The sequence below is a fragment of the Oncorhynchus clarkii genome, chromosome 32 (assembly GCF_045791955.1).
Source record: "Oncorhynchus clarkii lewisi isolate Uvic-CL-2024 chromosome 32, UVic_Ocla_1.0, whole genome shotgun sequence".
NCBI lineage: Eukaryota > Metazoa > Chordata > Actinopteri > Salmoniformes > Salmonidae > Oncorhynchus > Oncorhynchus clarkii.
This window is the reverse complement of record NC_092178.1, coordinates 20510055-20528330: the sequence shown is the minus strand read 5'-3', so window position 1 is coordinate 20528330 and position 18276 is coordinate 20510055. Positions and strand designations below refer to the sequence as shown.

Below are 18276 nucleotides of genomic sequence, written 5' to 3'. Positions count from 1 at the left end.
AGTGATGTTTTGGGGCTATTGCTGGGCAACTATTGCTGTGATTTTCTGGAAAGGTTGAAGTGTACCTATGATGAAAATTACAGGCCTCTCTCATATTTTTAAGTGGGAGAACTTGCACAATTGGTGGCTGACTAAATACTTTTTTGCCCCACTGTACATGCATTCTGTAAGAATATTGCTCCTCAAATACATTACTTTTACCCATCGAATACACTCGAGGGTCTAGAAAGATTTATTAAATAGATACAACTTGCATCAACAATCAATTGCCTCCGGTTTTATGTTCGAGGCAATATAAGCGACCTAGTTCCTGAAACACTTGGCAAGAACACATTTGGCAAAGCAAATACACTAGGAAGGTCAATGTTTCCCTAAAGTGGAAACACAGATCTTTATAGTAGCTTGGACATTTTTTCAAGAGACTCTTTCAACTGAAAAAAAACTACAAATCCCTCCATCTCAGAGCAACGAGCCAATCACAGGCCCTGAGAGGATCTCAGGGTGAGGATCTCAGCAGCCAGTCTCTGTGGGTCCATGAGATGGGGGAACATGTCCATGGCCCTGTCCACCAGACGGCCGTTAAAGATGGCCAGCAGCTTCTTCCTGACATCCTCCCTCTCCCTGCACTCCCCATGGGGGCTCGGCTGTGTCCGGGCAAGGGACCAGTGTCTCTGCTGCTCCTGAGCAATGCAGTGGAGAGTCTGAGGATAAGTCCCAAACGGGTCCGACCAGAAGGTCTGCTGTGAACGGTGGACCCTGCCCTGCTGTTGGAAGTCACTGGGGTGGCTATACTGATGCATACTAACTGGATACATTGGTGTTCCATAGTTGGGGTAACAAGGGGGGTAGTAGGTCATCATGTCTGGGTTGTGGGTGCTGGCTGGGCCCATGCTATGGTGTGGGCTGTGGTGTTGTTGGTATCCTGCACTGGGGCCTGAAGGCTGAGGAGCATGGGAGCAGCAGTTACAAGGCAGGTCGCTAGGGAGAGAATAGCGTTGTTGTTTCATACTGGGGGCGGACTTTGACTGGCAGTTCCTGTACCCAGCGTTGCTATAGTGATCACAGTGGTTTCTAGAGGGGTCAGATGCCTGGCTCTCGAAGGAGCCCAGCCCAGAATCTAGCCTCTCTTGAGAGCCACTGGCCAGGGCCGAGTCCAGGTCGGTCAGGGAATGTCGGTTGGTGCTGGCCTTCTTAGCTGGGGACGTCCAGCTGGAGCGATGGCCTCCCTTGAGAAGAAGAACATTCTCACTGGTGAGGCCTTTCTTCAAGGAGCCATTCCACTGTTCTAGGGTCAGTTTCTGAGCCATCTGCTCCTCCAGGGAAAGGCCATAGGCAAGTCCAGGACCTGTGGTGGGGTGTTTCTGTTGTGACAAGGGCAGCTTGGCCTTCTCCCGCAGCTCGTCAGCCAAAGAGCGATTGGATTGGTTGACTCGCTCCGGGTGGTAGAATTTACACTTTATTCCATAAGTGCATTTCCTTCCTGTATTCATGAAATATAAACAAGAGTTAATTAGTACCGCTGAGTTTAAGCACATACAGTACATTTATTACATCCATTACAGTATTTGTGTCCGTTTGTTAATAATTATTTGGAAATGTTCCCCCCACCCATATGTAAGGTCAACCACAGGATGACCCCAGTAGAGATGTGATCTCACCGTAAGGACATGGCTGTTTGCGTGGTAACCGAGGAACCTTCCGTAGAAAGTTCTCCAGGGTGGGACCATGGCGACCCAGGGGGTCATCAGGGGGCATGAACCTGAGAGAGGGGGAGTGGAGTTTAGATTGATACTACATTGTGGCTAATGTATACTAAACAATAATGCATAATTTGCATATATTAATAGTTAAACATTCATAAGCATTTATAATGTCTCATTCATGAAAGTTATAGATCTGTAACAACTGCATTATCAGTTAAAACATGAGTTATTAATCCAGTGTGCCATTTTACGGTTAATAATAAGCTACCACAAGACTTACTTGTCATTGACGAACGAGAACATGAGCAGCCTCTCCTCGATGAAGCGCTTCCACTCCTGTCTCTCGCCCTGAAGGTCACGGTATGTGTCGTTGGATACGATGACACCGTCTGACTCGTACGCCAGCTTGACGATGAAGCGATCATCGTAGCAGACCACACGTTTGCCCGCTACACGCCGCGAAGGGGTGAACACCATGATTTTCTTTCTCTCCAGCTCACGCAAAATGTGTTGATCTTTAGAGTAGAGAAAAATATTAATGTTAGATAACTATTAAATTAGTTAATCATCAATTAAGTATTAAGATCAATCATGCATTCACATACTCATTCACTTGTTTCCCCCTGATCTTTGTGTAAGATGTTTTTTTTAAACACTTTACTTTCTCCCATGTTCTCTCTCTCATGGGGGAAACATGTCATCCTTTGTTGATAAACTTAATTGGAACTCGAGCAACTAAGATGCTCTGATAGTGTGCCGGCTATAGCATGTATGCTCAACGTTGATATGATATTTGGCACACACATATTAAAAAGGACAATGTTTAATTGATGAGCATCAGATATTTTACATCTTTCAATTAAACTCAATTGAAAAATATCTATATGTACAGTGAGGGGAAAAAAGTATTTGATTCCCTGCTGATTTTGTATGTTTGCCCACTGACAAAGAAATGATGAGTCTATCATTTTAATGGTAGGTTTATTTGAACAGTGAGAGACAGAATAACAACAACAAATGCATGTCAACAATGTTATAAATTGATTTGCATTTTAATGAGGGAAATAAGTATTTGACCCCCTCTCAATCAGAAAGATTTCTGGCTCCCAGGTGTCTTTTATACAGGTAACGAGCTGAGATTAGGAGCACACTCTTAAAGGGAGTGCTCCTAATCTCAGTTTGTTACCTGTATAAAAGACACCTGTCCACAGAAGCAATCAATCAGATTCCAAACTCTCCACCATGGCCAAAACCAAAGAGCTCTCCAAGGATGTCAGGGACAAGATTGTAGACCTACACAAGACTGGAATGGGCTACAAGACCATCGCCAAGCAGCTTGGTGAGAAGGTGACAACAGTTGGTGCGATTATTTGCAAATGGAAGAGACACAAAAGAACTGTCAATCTCCCTCGGCCTGGGGCTCCATGCAAGATCTCACCTCGTGGAGTTGCAATGATCATGAGATCATACGCCGTGAAGGACTGAAATCCAGCAGCGCCCGCAAGGTCCCCCTGCTCAAGAAACACATATACATGCCCGTCTGAAGTTTGCCAATGAACATCTGAATGATTCACAGGACAACTGGGTGAAAGTGTTGTGGTCAGATGAGACCAAAATGGAGCTCTTTGGCATCAACTCAACTCGCCGTGTTTGGAGGAGGAGGAATGCTGCCTATGACCCCAAGAACATCATCCCCACCGTCAAACATGGAGGTGGAAGCATTATGCTTTGGGGGTGTTTTTCTGCTAAGGGGACAGGACAACTTCACCGCATCAAAGGGACGATGGACGGGGCCATGTACCATCAAATCTTGGGTGAGAACCTCCTTCCCTCAGCCAGGTCATTGAAAATAGGTCGTGGATGGGTATTCCAGCATGACAATGACCCAAAACACACAGCCAAGGCAACAAAGGAGTCCCTCAATAAGAAGCACATTAAGTTCCTGGAGTGGCCTAGCCAGTCTCCAGACCTTAATCCCATAGAAAATCTGTGGAGGAAGCTGAAGGTTTGAGTTGCCAAATGTCAGCCTTGAAACCTTAATGACTTGGAGAAGATCTGCAAAGAGGAGTGGGACAAAATCCCTCCTGAGATGTGTGCAATCCTGGTGGCCAACTACAATAAACGTCTGACCTCTGATTGCCAACAAGGGTTTTGCCACCAAGAACTAAGTCATGTTTTGCAGAGGGGTCAAATACTTATTTCCCTCATTAAAATGCAAATCAATTTATAACATTTCTGACATGCGTTTTTTCTGGATTATTTTGTTGTTATTCTGTCTCTCACTGTTCAAATAAACCCACCATTAAAATGATAAACTGATCATTTCTTTGTCAGTGGGCAAATGTACAAAATCAGCAGGGGATGAAATACTTTTTCCCCCTCACTGTATATATTAGAGAGATGTGTATGTATATGTGTATATATATATATATCTCAATCAAATGTTTGAGACAAACATCATATAAACATTTGAGCATACACGATATAGCTGGCTTTTGGCATAAATTGGCAATGGATAAGGCATGAGGATAATTGGCTATGGCAATAACAGTTACTATAAGTCAGCCAAGCCAAGCATCCTGTCATCACAGCAGCAGCTCATCGTGAGAGGACAATTTTTATGTGCTACAGCAGGAAGTAATAAAGATGTTTAGAAAAGTCCCTAATTTAATCAGATGAATAAGAGGTGGTTTGGAGATAAAGTTCAACACAAGTTGCAATTTGGAAACAGAAAAATACTATTTCCCCTCCTGCTCTCTACACTGCTCTCACCAAGAGTACGGGAGTTGCATCACATTGAACCCTAATCCGTTTTTGTGCTTACGTTGTTTGGTTTGCCTCAAGTTCCGTAACTGAGAAAGGCCAAATGGTATATTGTTTCTTGCTCAAACACAAAAATGTTTTACCTTTCCAGACCAAAGAGACACTCTCTACTCAATCATTGAGATTGTATGCACATTTCCTGCAGTCAATATATCCCATAAGGTATTCAGTAGTAGAAAAAGTACCCAATTGTCATACTTGAGTAAAAGTAAAAGATACCTTATTAGAAAATGACTCAAGTAAAAGTCAACCAGTAAAAAAAACTACTCAGGTAAAAGCCTAAAAGTATTTGGTTTTAAATATACTTAAGAATCAAAAGTAATTGCTAAAATATACTTAACGATTCAAAGTGAAAAATAATTTCACATTCCTTATATTAAGCAAACCAGGTGGCACGATTTCCTTTATTATATTTTTTTTTTTTTTTTTACAGATAGCCAGGGGCACACTCCAACATCATTTACAAACAATGCATGTGTGTTTAGTGAGTCCGCCAGATCAGAAGCAGGAGTGATGACCAGGCTCCTGATAAGTGTGGGAATTGGACCATTTTCCTGTCCTGCTAATCATCCAAAATGTAAGAAATACTTTTGTGGGTCAAGGTAAATGTACAGAGTAAAAAGTACATCATTTTCTTTAAGAATGTAGTGGAGTAAAAGTAAGTTGTCAAAAATATAAATTGTTAAGCACAGATACCCCAAAAAAACTCGTAGTACTTAGTGTTTTTACTTAAGTACTTTACACCACTGAAGGTATTAAATAATTTTCTATGTGCCATCTCTGATTTTAAAAAGCATATAAACTCAAAATTCCATTGAGTGCCGAAAACAAAATGTCCATCCACTATATGTATTGAGGAGGAAATCTACTGGATTACATAGGCTACAATGAGGGCTGTTGTGTGATACAGAAAAGGAAGTAAATATTGGGCCCTGTGTGGTGTATTCCCAACATCCTACCTGTGATGGGAACATCTGGTCTGGGCTGCTCCTTCCTCCATGAGGGAACAAACACAGTGATATCAGTATGACCCCTGTCCAGGAAGAAGTTCACAGCCAGCTGGATTCCCAGGCAGGAAAACACTTCCTTGTTTCCGTGGCTACAACAGAGGCAATAGAAATAAATATTGCTGAGCAAGCAAGCCAATCAAATCCTTCTTTGTACACTACACTTCCTTGTTCACGTGGCTACAACAGAGGGGCAATAGAAATTAACTGTTGAGCAAGCAAACAAATCACGTTCGCAATTACTTATTTGTGTGGTCAGGGTAAGTGGCACCCTATAACCTACATAGTGCCTATGACTCTGGTCAATATAAGTGCACTATATAGGGAATATGTTTAAACTGTTGTTGTTCATGTTTTGCTGTGTTCTAGTGTACTATGGAATATATTGCTTTCTTATTCTTGACACTTCTCCCAGTCATATTTAAGGTTAGAACTACCTTTCTAAGTGTTCTGATATTTCTAGCTTGGAGTTGTATTTTTATGATAACATAGCTACAGTTCTTCACTTTTTAATGTGTATAGTATTGCTTACTAGGTGTGTCCAATCAATTTTGTAATCGCATTTTAATTAATTATATGAAGAGTGCCTTGGTCCTTCTTTCTTTTTGATGACCAATATTCAAAAATCTATTGAACTTAGTAGGGAAAATGTTAAAAGTTTATCATAAGACATGAACAGAATACATCAGTGATTCGTAATTCCTAACTTTCTGAAGAGACAGGTGCTGCTACACCTGCATTGCTTGCTGTTTGGGGTTTTAGGCTGGGCTTCTGTACAGCACTTTGTGATATCAGCTGATGTAAGAAGGGCTATATGAATCAATTGGATTTGAATTCCCCCAGATGATGCTAATGAAAATTATTCTAGTAGATGGAAAGGCTTTCCCAAAAACATTCTCAATTTAATGTTAACTAAAAAGTTGCCTATGCTTGCTTACCTAGCAGAATGAGAATGATTATTTGTATCAATCTAGTGGGTATTTATTTGGCAAACCGTACCATATATGCACACATAAACACAGCTAAACAGCATCTTGCTAGGTGAGCACTGGAATTAAAGGGTAACTATACCCAAAAATAAAAATGATTTTTAAAATTCTTTTAACCAGACTTCAAAAGTTGTCTCCTGATGTGGTGGAAGAATTGTGAACTAAATAACTAAATTGGAGTTTCTATTAATAAAGTGTAACCTTGAGAGCAAAAACATGAAAACACAGGAGAAAACTTAAATGTGGAAATTACAGAATCAGACAAAAAATATATATTTTATAGGGCCCTACTATGCCGTTTACTTTTTGCATCTACGTCATTATGCTGAGTCTACCTTTAACAAAAAAGTGTTATGGTAAAGATTGACTGTTGCACTGGTAAATGTACACTGTGCATTCTGAAAGTATTCCTTATTCTAAAATTGATTAAATTGTAAAAAAAAAAACAATTTTTTTAAAGGATTCAGGCCCTTTACTCAGTACTTTGTTGAAGCACCTTTGGGAAAAGGAAAGGGTATACCTAGTCAGTTGAACTGAATGCATTCAACTGAAATGTGTCTTCCGCCTTTGGCAGCGATTAAAGTGTTCTTGTGTATGATGCTACAAGCTTGGCACACCTATATTTGGTGAGTTTCTCCCATTGTTCTCTGCAGATCCTTTCAAGCCCTGTCAGGTTGAATGGGGAGCGTCGCAGCACAGCTATTTTCAGGTCTCTACAGAGATGCTCGATCGAGTTCAAGTCCAGGCTCTGGCTGGACCACTTAAGGACATTGAGACTTGTCCCGAAGCCACTCCTGCGTTGTCTTGGCTGTGTGCTTAGCGTCGTTGTCCTGGAGCAGGTTTTCATCAAGGATCTCTCTTTACTTTGCTCTGTTCATCTTTCCCTAGATTCGGACTAGCTTCCGTCTGTCCACTCTACAATGCAGGGCTTAATTGGTGGAGTGCTGCAGAGCTGGTTGTCCTTCTGGAAGGTCCTCCCATCTCCACAGAGGAACTCTGGAGGTCTGTCAGAGTGACCATCGGGTTCTTGGACACCTCCCTGACCAAGATCCTTCACACCCGATTGCTCAGATTGGCAGGGCGGCCGGCTCTAGGAACAGTTTTGGTGGTTCCAAACTTCTTATATTTTAAGAATAATGGAGGCCACTGTTCTTGGGGACCTTCAATGCTACAGAATTTTTTTTGTTACTTTCCCAAGATCTGTGCCTCAACACAATCCTGTCTCTGAGCTTGGTTTTTGCTCTGGCATGCAATGTCAACTGTGGGACTTTATATAGACAGTTGTGTGCCTTTCCAAATCAATTGAATTTACCACAGACTCCAATCAAGTTGTAGAAAAAGCTCAAGGATGATCCGTGGAACTTGGATGCACCTGAGCTCAATTTCAAGTCTCATAGCAAAGGGTCTGAACACACGTGTAAATAAGTCATTTCATTTTTTTATTTTATACATTTGCAAACATTTCTAAAAACCTGTTATTGTTTTGTCATCATGGGGTATTGTGTGTAGATTGATGAGGAAAACAATTTATGTTATCCATTTTAGAATAAGGCTGTAACATAACAAAATGTGGAAAAAGTCAAGGGGTCTGAATACTTTCTGACCGCAGTGTACATGTATTATCCTCATCAAAGGACAGTCAGTAAATGCAACGCAATCAAGCCTGTTCCTGTTAGACTGAACTGATTTGCATGCTCAGATTTGCATACCTGAGCAATAAGGGAGAGATGTGCCTGTACAGGTGTGAGTGTGTATCAAAGTGGGAAGGAAGCCAAAGAAGTACGAGGAGCAGTGGCTGGGGGAGGGAGATAAAAGGTTGAGGCTTCCTCCAGACTAACTCCAGCCACCCAAGTCATAGACTGTTCTCTCTGCTACCGCACGGTAAGCGGTACCGGAGTGCCAAGTCTGGGACCAAAAGGCTCCTGAACAGCTTTTACCCCCAAGCCATAAGACTGCTGAACAGTTAATCAAATGGCTATCATTACCACTTGCTTTGACCCCCTTTTTATTTGCACTGAGTCTCTTGCACTGGCTCTATGCACACTCACTGGACTCTACCCACACACACACATACTACAGTAACACACCAACACACACATGCAAACTACCTGCCCTCCAGGACACCTACAGCACCCGATGTCACAGGAAGACCATAAAGATCATCAAGGACAACAACCACCCGAGCCACAACCTGTTCACCCTGCTATCATCCAGAAGGTGAGGTCAGTACAGGTGCATCAAAGCTGGGACCGAGAGACTGAGAAAAACAGCTTCTATTTCAAGGCCATCACTAGCACTGAGAGGCTTCTGCAAACATATAGACTTGTAACCATTGACCACCTTAATAATGTTTACATATCTTGCATTACTCATCTCATATGTATATACTGTATTCTATCTATTTCATCTTAGCCAACGCTGCTCTGACATCACTCATCCATATATTTATATATTCTTATTCCATTCCTTACTTAGATTTGTGTGTATTAGGTATTTATTGTGGAATTGTTAGATATTACTTGTTAGATATTGCTGCACTGTCAGAACTAGAAGCACAAGCATTTCACTACACTCGCAATAACATCTGTTTACCATGTGTGTGTGACCAATAAAATTTGATTTGATAGATGCCACACACACTTTCACATACGCTGCTACTCTATTATTTATCCTGTTTGCCTATTCACTTTTACCCCTACCTATACGTACATATTACGTCAATTACATCATACCCCTGCACATTGACTCGGTACCGGTACTCTGTGTATATAGTCTCGTTACTGTTATTTTATTGTGTTACTATTTTATTTTTTGAAAATTTTTCTTACATTTTTAACTCTGCATTGTTGGGAAAGGGCTTGTAAGGAACCCTTTCCCGGTAACACAGTCAAATTAAATTTGACAGTCAAATTAAATAAAATTGTATTTGTCATATGCACTGAATACAACAGGTACAACAGACTTCTTTTTTTCTACTATGTTATACTTGTTTATTGTTTATTCCATGTGTAACTCTGTTGTTGTCTGTTCACACTGCTATGCTTTATCTTGGCCAGGTCGCAGTTATAAATGAGAACTTGTTCTCAACTAGCCTACCTGGTTAAATAAAGGTGAAATAAAAAAATTAAAAATTTAAAAAAGTATGTTGTACCTGTTGTATTCAGTGCATATGACAAATACAATTTTATTTTATTTGACTGTGTCACCTGATAGTGATTGAGTATTGAGGGCTGAATCGTAATTATTAGGTTAGGGCAGGAGTTTAGCGTAATAAGGAAATGATCTGTTCTTGAGGACAGGAGGGGGAATTCTGCCGGTAAAGTACAAACCACAAGTTCCTTCCTAGAAACAGTCACTGGAGAGATTAGATTAAAGCTGGTCGAAGCCTGTATCTACGTGTATTCCATGAACATTATCCATTAAGAGTGATTATATGTCTACATTATGTCCACCCCTCCACTTTCTACAATTAGAGCACAGATCTGAGAGCACGACTGATTTGTTTGTAATGTTCACAACTGAAGAGCACTTTAATGCTGACTCAAATACTTATTAGTAGTGGAGGTGGAGGTACGAGGAGTCCTGATGAGTGGCCAGTAATGTACATAACATGCAGATGTCACAGACCCCTGATACCTTCCTCAATGCAAATCAATTAGGTGTCCTCAGGACCCTATCAAAACACAGCTGAATAATACATTCTGCTATAACTATCACCAGCAAACAGCAATTCAAGACACAGGTAGTTTCCCAGACACAGATTAAGCCTAGTCCAAGACTAAAAATTACTTTCTTTGAAGAATCTCCATTGAGCATGCTTTTTACATTTAAGTAGACACTCTTATTCAGAGCGATTTACAAGGTCAATCGGTACGCTACCTGCCGCCCCTTTTAATCTAGGACTAGGACTAGGCTTAATCTGTGTCTGGGAAACCAGTCCTCAGACCCACAGCATGTAATTCTCTACTCACCTCATAGCTATATTACTCCCATCGATCACTATGGGTTTCAGGTCATCTTCCTCCTCACTGGCTGCATCCTCCCAAATTGGTGGAGGGGTGAGGGGCAGGCTACTAAGGGTCTCCCCTCTAGCAATCAGGACAGACATGGTAGTTGGGGCTCCCTCCTTCTCCATCCCTTCTGGGCTGGCTCCAGTCTGCACCAGTTCCCCCAGAATCCTGTTAGTGTCTGTGTTCAGGCCAAACTTCTGCAGCACGGTCTGGACCTGCACTGGGGAGTAGCCCAGTTTACGGTAGAAGTCCAGCTGAGCCTCTCCAGGGTCTGTGGCGATCTTGCCGCTCTCCTCTGGAGCAGAGCATTGGGTGCCACTCTGCTGCATTCTCTCACAGATGGGATAGGGTGGATGATGATTGTGGAAGGCAGGCAGAGCGGAGAGCCATCCGTCTGTGTCGTGGGGCTCTGTGGGGCTCAGACGGGCTGTGTAGGAGAACTCATTCCATGGGAAGACCTCTGCGACTGGGTACAGCTTTGGGATGGGACTGACTTCTGTGTTCATCTCTCCCTCTCCCCCCTTCGGGCAGTGCTCTGTTTAAAAAAAACATTGTTTTGGTTGTGTGAAGTGGTATAAAAAAATTGTTTCCCCGATCATATCAATACCATTAGGTTTAAAAACAATACAATCTGATGACAGATCACATCTCACTTTAGTATTGAAATTGACATCTGTATGTCAATGATGTATGACATCTGTACGGCGATTATTGATTAATTCGGCCTATAGTGTCTCGGTTAATTTTATCATTGCCTATGTCTATTGTCAACCACTCCAGTATTTTCAGGAAATTAAATACATTTTCGGTGTTCATTCCCAGAGACATGTGTCAGAGACATGTAAAATGTATCCTACCAGCCTGAGTTTACCTTCTTTGATTTGTTCTACATGTTAGTTTTGGAAAATCTAAAACGTCTGACTTCATGAGATTTTGACACCGTTATCTAGCCCAATGTTGGACTGATTAGTTACTCCTTAGTCCAAAGACCGTACATGTTCTGTTTAAAGAGCGAATTGGCTCTGAAACAGCCAAATACTCCATGTCAACGTGAATCGATTCTCAATTGCGGTACAATAAACAAATCCCTCTATTTTCATATCAAATCTAAATACATTTAACAAATACAAAATCCACACTTACTGTACCCTGTGTTAACCGAATTTAGCACAATTGTAGCGGATGGTATTTTTCAGTGACAACACGTCTGTGGCATCTGTCTGTGGCATCTGTCTTTTGTTTACACACAGGTGTTTGGAGTTGCAGATATTCAATTAACGTTAGCACAGGTAGGCGAGTCCACTGACTGTCTTCCGTGGACAAGCGCTGTAATATGGCAGTGTCGGAACCCTAACTCTACAATAGGTGTGTATCAATTTAACGTTTTGTTTTTTGTAAATTATCTCTCGCGGATATGAAAGATAAGGTCCTTAAGCTTTCAAAACCATACCCCCAGCGATGTGTCTTTATGTTCCGACCGAGCGTTGCGCTTCTTATCAAAAGTCCCCCATACAGAAGACTCCTTTGTCCAATGATCAAGGGCTACATGTTCCCAAATAAGAAACGAAGTAAACCCGTTAACGTAGTTATCCTACTTACCAGTAATTTATAGTCCAACAGTTTCGGCCATTCATGTTCGTGTTGTTATCCGTGTGAAATATCTTGCTCTCTTATGAGCAGTTTCACGGTGGACAGTAGGCTACAACAGCATATTGGAGGCGATGACGTCAGTCATACGCTTCAAACTCTGAACAAGGAAATAGTGTTTTGTTTCGCTATACTTTTTTTACACGTTTATTTATTAAAAACTCGGCAAGTCAGTTAAGAACACATTCTTATTTACAATGACGGCCTACCGTGGAACAACTTCCTTGTTCAGGGCAAGAACGACAGATTTGTACCTTGTCAGCTCGGGGATTCGATCCAGCAACCTTTCGGCCCAACGCTCTAACCACTAGGGCTACCGCCCCTGTTTGATGTAGCAATCAATGTAAGTTGTTGATCATTTTGTATTATGAATAAACGATTTTAAAAAATAAAATAAAAAAGGAAATAGAGCGTTTTCCGTTTTATTTTATTAAGGAAAGGAAACAGGCCAACGGCAGTTGATCATTTATTGCCTGACTGAACACTTGATTCAAAGCCTTTTACAAATAAGTTTCAAGGGCGCCAATATTGTTATCAACTAATCGATGGTATGAAATGTATTTAGGCCAGAGACGTATTGGCTATTATTGCTACTGCCTATCCTATTTTTGTAGGCTAGGCTACCATAAGACATTTTGATTTCTGCTTGTTTTATTATAGGTTCACATATCCCCTCTCTACCTGTATTTACCTCCTGGTAAAGGAACAGAGTCAACATGAGATATTTAGCCAGTAGTGTCATCAGTTTTAAGATTGCCTAACTTTGATTACCATTGATGGGTTTTTGACTCACATCATATAGTTAATCAAGCATTATCTTATATCTGAAGTGGTCATTGGCTGATACAATATAAAAGTATACATTTCTTCTTATTTCTGTAATGTATAGAATAGGGGTTGTTGATGTAAAGGGCAAAGGCTGGTAGTATTGGTTGAGTTTTTCCCTTTACACTGTCTGTAAACATTGTCTATTTTCTACTGTCTATAGCCTACTGTACGACTCACAATATGTACAGGAAATATGCATTTGAGATTCCATTGACAACATTGGTAAATAACTGCTCTACATTTTCCTTCACCATAAAAGGAAGATAAAGGCCAACTGTATAAGCTTAGACCAGACAGAGAAACAGACAGAGATCAGCTGTGTGGTCTGATGACGTGACTGAACAATACACCCTTTTTCTGCACTTGTAATTTTCCTAAGGCTCTTACCTGATTTTGGCATTTAGGCATGTTCCTGAGCTGTTTTTCATACTCAAGAGAAACTCAGAAAGCCCTTTGTCTTTATTTGCATACAGTTTAGTCTGAGGAGTAGGATAAGGTTGCATTGATGCTTGGGCTATTTTCTTATGGGTCATACTTATGCATTAAAATCAGTCATGTTTGTCTGCTTGCTTGCAATATGTAATTAGTTTTGCCTTACCTCTCGATATAAATATTTTAGAATCTGTGTCGTATAACTTTTATAAATTCTTTCCTGTTTCATCACAGCAAGCAAATATAAACCCAAAATCTTTGGATAGACGAATTTAGACAGGGATGATCTGATCACCTTGAACTTAAGACTACACTTAAAGTAATATTTACAGTAGTACTATTACATTTAAACCTAGAGGACTCACTGACTGGGTTTAGTTCGGGTGGGCAACTCCAGTCCTCGGGGGCCTGATTGGTGTCACAGTTTTGCCCCAGCCCCAGCTAACACACCTAACTCCAATAATCAACTAATCATGATCTTCAGTTTAGAATGCAATTAGTTGAATCAGCTGTGTTTGCTAGGGATGGAGAAAAAGTGTGACATCTATCAGGCCCCCGAGGACTGGAGTTGCCCACCCCTGTCTGGGAGGGCGCGGACGGAACTAAACCCACAGTTAGTGACTCCTCTGAGGGGCTAAGCCCCCTTATGGAGCTGGGCCCGTGTGTAGTGGATAGCAGAAAAGAGGAAAATCTGTCAGTATTATTGATGTTTGCCGAAGAATAATCTCTCTTCACATGTGAAGCTGGGATATGTGAGATATATGATGTGAGCTTTCGCATCCAAGCCATTGTTTTTCTGGAATTGCAAAAGGTATGGCCATGTATCAAGTGTGTGCCAAAGCAATGTTGAAGAATCTGTGGATGTACAGTGTTGCAATTGTGCTGGAAATCATGTTCCCAATTCCCCGGAGTGCCCGGTTAGGGTAAAGGAGTATGAAGTGGCAAGGGTTTGAGCAGCAGGTCTCCTACACGGAGCCACACAAAATTGTTGCAAGAGCGAGTGAAGCTGAAGATATGGCGGTGGATACCCCACAGCCTGTGGAAATTCAGTGTCCAACAGTTGAGGGAAACTGATATGCTGAAATGGATTATGATACTAGTTAATCACATTTTTTTAAAGTATGAAAAATAAAATAGTTCGCCATGCATGATTAGCATGATCCCTAACGTTTGCTATTTCAATTGATCGATAACTGAGCTAGCCTAAATGTTAAAGGCTTGTGCGTATGCTTGGTTCAGTATGAACACGCACAAAATGCTAGCAATAGTTTAGCTAGCCTAATCTCTAGCAGCTCGTTTTCCTTATGAAAACTCACCAAATCCTGGCGTCAATCTTTCCCTCAATCACTTCACAGCATGTTTGTATAGATAAGTGAGTGCCCTACACAGTAACTCTACACGTTCGTTCTAGCTGTGTTAGGAGAGGGACTAAGAGAATATTGAGTTTTGATTGGCTGCTCGTCATGCAGCTTCTGACAGCTGATTTATAATAGCTGTCAATTTAAACATATCAACAGCAATATAGTATAATATGATTGGTTATTGGAATCTCACAAGTAAGATAACAAACAACTTCAACCATACTTTTTCTTTAGATTCCTTAATCAATTCCTTGATAGATTTTTCCAGCTTTCTTCATGCTCGTCCCTTGCAGTGTCACTCTGAAAAGCACAGTCTCACTGTCATGTTTGCTCAAGAACTCCCACAGAATGTTCAGGACCTCGTGGAAATTGGTATGTTTTATATGCCCATTCATGACATCAAGGATGTTATGGAAAATACTGTCCTCTACACGTATATCGAAGTATCGCAATCCTGCTTTCAGCTTGTTCTCAAAGGTTCAAGCCTGACACTGTATAAGTGGTCCACCGTACAGAGTTAGGCTCTCATGAGTTTTGGGGATAGTGAGAAATTGAAGGAGTTTGTCATCAAGTATATATGCCACGATAAACCACAAGCAGTTGTGAAAATCCTGAAAGGGAAGAGACAGAAAATCACATTTCTATCAACCAACATTAATATCATGATGATGTTATTTTATTTTATATGGCTAACTCCATGTGGAAAAAGAAAAGTATGCACGTAGGTAACTCTGACTTACAAAGAAAGAAGACATAGGCATAGAGGGAAACCTATGGTTGTGGTATTTCCAAAAAAGACAGTCTGGGAAAGGAAAGAGTGGATATGGTGTTGTGGAAATTCTTACTAAGGGACACTCAAAGTCAATCTTAAATTAATCATAATCATCCAGCGTGCTGGAGAGGTTCCAACAAACTTGATGCACCTCTGTCTGTCAGGAGCTCTAACGTGGCAGTCCCGTTTAGTTCTCTTTTATAAACTGGGTGGTTGGAGCCCTGAATTCTGATTGTCTGACAGCCATGGTATATAAGACCATATACCACGTACTGTTGAAGTCAGAAGTTTACATACACTTAGGTTGGAGTCATTAAAACTCGTTTTTCAACAACTCCACAAATGTATTGTTAACAAACTATAGTTTTGGCAAGTCGATTAGGACATCTACTTTGTAATTTTTCCAACAATTGTTTACAGACAGATTATTTCACTTATAATTCACTGCACCACAATTCCAGTGGGTCAGACGTTTACATACACTAAGTTGGATGTGCCTTTAAACAGCTTGGAAAATTCCCCAAAACTATGTCATGGCTTTAGAAGCTTTTGATAGGCTAATTGACATCATTTGAGTCAATTGGAGGTGTACCTGTGTATGTATTTCAAGTCCTACTTTCAAACTCAGTGTCTCTTTGCTTGACCTCATGGGAAAATCAAAAGAAATCAGCCAAGACCTCAGGAGGAAAAAAAAGTAGATCTCCACAAGTCTGGTTCATCCATGTGATCAATTTCCAAACGCCTGAAGGTACCACGTTCATCTGTACAAACAATAGTACGCAAGTATAAACACCATGGGACCACGCAACCGTTATACCGCTCAGAAAAGAGATGCGTTCTGTCTCCTAGAGATGAACGTACTTTGGAGTGAAAAGTGCAAATCAATCCCAGAACAGCAGCAAAGGATCTTGTGAAGATGCTGGAGGAAACAGGTACAAAAGTATACAGTGCCTTGTGAAAGTATTCGGCCCCCTTGAACTTTGCGACCTTTTGCCACATTTCAGGCTTCAAACATAAAGATATAAAACTGTATTTTTTTGTGAAGAATCAACAACAAGTGGGACACAATCATGAAGTGGAACGACATTTATTGGATATTTCAAACTTTTTTAACAAATCAAAAACTGAAAAATTGGGCGTGCAAAATTATTGAGCCCCTTTACTTTCAGTGAGGCAAACTCTCTCCAGAAGTTCAGTGAGGATCTCTGAATGATCCAATGTTGACCTAAATGACTAATGATGATAAATACAATCCACCTGTGTGTAATCAAGTCTCCGTATAAATGCACCTGCACTGTGATAGTCTCAGAGGTCCGTTAAAAGCGCAGAGAGCATCATGAAGAACAAGGAACACACCAGGCAGGTCCGAGATACTGTTGTGAAGAAGTTTAAAGCCGGATTTGGATACAAAAAGATTTCCCAAGCTTTAAACATCCCAAGGAGCACTGTGCAAGCGATAATATTGAAATGGAAGGAGTATCAGACCACTGCAAATCTACCAAGACCTGGCCGTCCCTCTAAAATTTCAGCTCATACAAGGAGAAGACTGATCAGAAATGCAGCCAAGAGGCCCATGATCACTCTGGATGAACTGCAGAGATCTACAGCTGAGGTGGGAGACTGTCCATAGGACAACAATCAGTCGTATATTGCACAAATCTGGCCTTTATGGAAGAGTGGCAAGAAGAAAGCCATTTCTTAAAGATATCCATAAAAAGTGTTGTTTAAAGTTTGCCACAAGCCACCTGGGAGACACACCAAACATGTGGAAGAAGGTGCTCTGGTCAGATGAAACCAAAATTGAACTTTTTGGCAACAATGCAAAACGTTATGTTTGGCGTAAAAGCAACACAGCTGAACACACCATCCCCACTGTCAAACATGGTGGTGGCAGCATCATGGTTTGGGCCTGCTTTTCTTCAGCAGCGACAGGGAAGATGGTTAAAATTGATGGGAAGATGGATGGAGCCAAATACAGGACCATTCTGGAAGAAAACCTGATGGAGTCTGCAAAAGACCTGAGACTGGGACAGAGATTTGTCTTCCAACAAGACAATGATCCAAAACATAAAGCAAAATCTACAATAGAATGGTTCAAAAATAAACATATCCAGGTGTTAGAATGGCCAAGTCAAAGTCCAGACCTGAATCCAATCGAGAATCTGTGGAAAGAACTGAAAACTGCTGTTCACAAATGCTCTCCATCCAACCTCACGGAGCTCGAGCTGTTTTGCAAGGAGGAATGGGAAAAAATGTCAGTCTCTCGATGTGCAAAACTGATAGAGACATACCCCAAGCGACTTACAGCTGTAATCGCAGCAAAAGGTGGCGCTACAAAGTATTAACTTAAGGGGGCTGAATAATTTTGCACGCCCAATTTTTCAGTTTTTGATTTGTTAAAAAAGTTTGAAATATCCAATAAATGTCGTTCCACTTCATGATTGTGTCCCACTTGTTGTTGATTCTTCACAAAAAAATACAGTTTTATATCTTTATGTTTGAAGCCTGAAATGTGGCAAAAGGTCGCAAAGTTCAAGGGGGCCGAATACTTTCGCAAGGCACTGTATATTCACAGTAAAACGAGTCCTATATCGACATAACCTGAAAGGCCGCTGAGCAAAGAAGAACAACTGCTCTTTAAGTGGGAGAACTTGCACAATTGGTGGCTGACTAAATACTTTTTTGCCCCACTGTATGTAAACGC

At 41.0% G+C, this 18276-nt stretch overlaps 1 protein-coding gene across 1 annotated transcript; it reads right to left on the bottom strand.

Annotated features, from left to right (window-relative positions):
* Positions 1-319: 319 nt before the first annotated feature.
* On the bottom strand, positions 320-12238 carry LOC139392144 (zinc finger CCCH-type containing 12Ab). The gene is made up of 6 exons (XM_071139876.1): positions 12132-12238; positions 10494-11067; positions 5486-5625; positions 1984-2218; positions 1659-1759; positions 320-1480 (listed from the first exon to the last, which is right to left on the bottom strand). The coding sequence occupies exons 2-6, from the start codon at positions 11036-11038 to the stop codon at positions 477-479; spliced, it is 2025 nt and encodes a 674-aa protein (XP_070995977.1). The 5' UTR covers positions 11039-11067; positions 12132-12238; the 3' UTR covers positions 320-476.
* Between the last annotated feature and the right edge of the window lie 6038 nt (positions 12239-18276).